General features: G+C 37.4%; 1 protein-coding gene across 1 annotated transcript in view; it reads right to left on the bottom strand.

The window, feature by feature from the left end:
- Positions 1-2500, bottom strand: part of LOC122243953 (uncharacterized) — a 36996-nt gene that overhangs the window by 1940 nt on the left and 32556 nt on the right. Inside the window, exons 17-21 of the mRNA XM_086552357.1 lie at positions 2358-2500; positions 2157-2276; positions 1733-1902; positions 964-1431; positions 675-930 (exon numbers count right to left, since the gene is read on the bottom strand). The exon at positions 2358-2500 is cut by the window's right edge and continues 25 nt beyond it. Coding sequence (XP_086408483.1) covers positions 675-930; positions 964-1431; positions 1733-1902; positions 2157-2276; positions 2358-2500 — 1157 coding nt within the window. The remainder of the gene's footprint in view (positions 1-674; positions 931-963; positions 1432-1732; positions 1903-2156; positions 2277-2357) is intronic.

The following is a 2500-nucleotide window of genomic DNA, read 5'->3' as shown; positions in this document are numbered from 1 at the left end:
CTGCAAATCTTTAATACCTTCTAATGTTTTTCTAAAATCATTTTGACTAGACATGAGTTAATCATTACATCAGAATGCATCTCTACCTGTTACATAAATTCAATTTATTTTCTGTTTGTTATGCTTGTCCTGTTTAGTTGTCATTGTTCATCACAACTCTTCTTTGTCAGTATTCCATTTGAAATCTTAAACGCCCTTGGTCGCGGTATTAAAAAAAGGTCTGTGCAGTAGGATAGCTGAATTACATGTCTGGCATGGTGCCATCCGCGTCTATCACCGACTCTGCCTTTGCACCAAATCATGCCATCCGCTGCTAATGGGTTAAGTTACTAACACTCTTCTAAGGTTTGTTTCAAGAAGCAGTAATTCATGGATCATGTGAAGATGCACCCTGCTACAAAGGCAAATTCATGCAGGATAGGGGGAGATTTCATTCCACTTTAAAATCTTGCAGCATCCCTAAGTACTGCCCATGGCACTCTAGGGTGTGACACCAATAAGTTTGGGAACCACTGCATTAGATACAGCATCTAATAAAATCCATCATAATAAAAATCATAATACATATGGGTCTGTCCAATCCATCTGACCAATATCATCTTGCATTTATTTATTTATTTATTTTATTATTTTATTTTTTTTTAGAATTACTTAAAAAATCAATCTTTTCTTACCTGTTGTTGATAATATCTCTGATGATGCACATAGTGGACTCAGCAATATTGTTTGTATGTTGATCTACTAGAAACTTTCCTTTCCCATAGGCTATGCACCATTCCTCTTTCCTTTCCACCAACTTGGCGAGATAGCTGTTGATGAGATAAGACATTAGAATAAAAGTTAATACTGACACACTATACAGATTATGAAGTACTTGATTTATAAAATTCTTATTCTTCACAAACAGCCACTTATCAGAAATTCTGACTCCTTACAAACTGATGGATCTTAGATATTGTGTACCATCTCTGCTTATACAAAATCTACACCCACCTGCTACATAACTTCCTTCCTCTTGGGAAGATGTAAAAATTACACCTAAGGGAGCAGCACCTGCAGGTCCAGCACAAAGAAGAGATGTAACTACGGTATTCACCTGATTTCTGTGGCAAGTTGTGTCCACAAACACCATGTCACCTGCTTCTTTCAACTCTTTATGCACTCTGAGCATAAACTCTGTCACCAAAACGGCTGTGAACCCATTTTCACTGACTTCAAGTTCAATCTTAGAAGTTGGGTTTTCCATGGCATATTTCTTAATAGCAGATGACATGTTCAGATCAACAGCATTACTTTGCCTTTCTTGCAACCACAGATTATAAACAAATGATATTGCTGAAATGGTTGGATTTAAGGAACCATACCCCATGTCAGAGACACTTAGATTAGTCTTATCCTCATGAAATCTTGAAACTTGAGCTGCTGTCATGCCTGAAAGCAAATTAAAAGTTTTTATGAGCTAGACCATATTTAAGTAAATATGTTATTGGCACAGAGATCCAGATAGAGTACTTAAAAATGACACTTGCATCTCCTGATGATTAAATGAAGAGGAGAAACATGAATACAAATTGTGTATCATATGCATGAGGACCCCCAATATCAAGCCTGGAATACCATTATTAACTGCAATAATATTAGTCTTACAAGATTATAAAATATCTAATTCTATTACTGAATTCATGTGTTAACCATAAATTACATACATGTTATGTACAACTGTAATACATACCCACATCAAAATACTTAAAAAACTCTTTTTTAACTTCCTTGATAACTGTGAGTTCTTCAAGCACTGTATGGTGGTTGTGGCTGCCCTTAATTGTGATTAAGCAAGGGTGAGTTATCTCAATGGTATCTTTTTTGGGTATTTTAATTTTCATATCCATCATCACTGGGCATCTGTTGAGGAGTTGAAGGCAAAAGGGATAGTTTACTCATGGCATTATTCTAGTATTTTTGCCTTTATTTTTAGTTTTAATACACTGGCTATTGCATTATAACAATAGGGTAAAGTGCCATGACAGTCTAACCTATTATTCTAATAAAGGTTCTAGATTCCATTCCTTGATGAGTTTATTTTTTACTTATTTTTCTTGTCAAATCTATTTCTATGATGAACAGAATATTCATATACCCTACTCTTATAAACTTACTTTGTATATATTTTGTTGCTTTCTTGATACTGTCTATCTCCATAAAGACACTGGAACACTCCATGGAAGCGGGTTATGACTGCTTTATGGCTTTTCTTGCAAGTGAAATGGTAGTCGCCCCCCCCCCCCCCCCCCCCCCCCCCCCCCCCCCCCCCCCCCCCCCCCCCCCCCCCCCCCCCCCCCCCCCCCCCCCCCGATCTCTGACAATAGACATCTTTCCAAGCCATTGCCTTCTCCATGGTACCTGCATTCGTCCTCAAGATAATTTTCTTCTTTTCATTCAAGATAATAATGTTGCTGAATCCTTGTTCAGCAAAGTCAAAGGAGGGCATTGCTCTTCTGTC

This window comes from Penaeus japonicus, unplaced genomic scaffold, assembly GCF_977035675.1.
Source record: "Penaeus japonicus unplaced genomic scaffold, GWHDUDI00000001_assembly GWHDUDI00000026, whole genome shotgun sequence".
Taxonomy (NCBI): Eukaryota; Metazoa; Arthropoda; class Malacostraca; order Decapoda; family Penaeidae; genus Penaeus; species Penaeus japonicus.
This window is presented reverse-complemented; position numbering and strand designations above follow the sequence as displayed.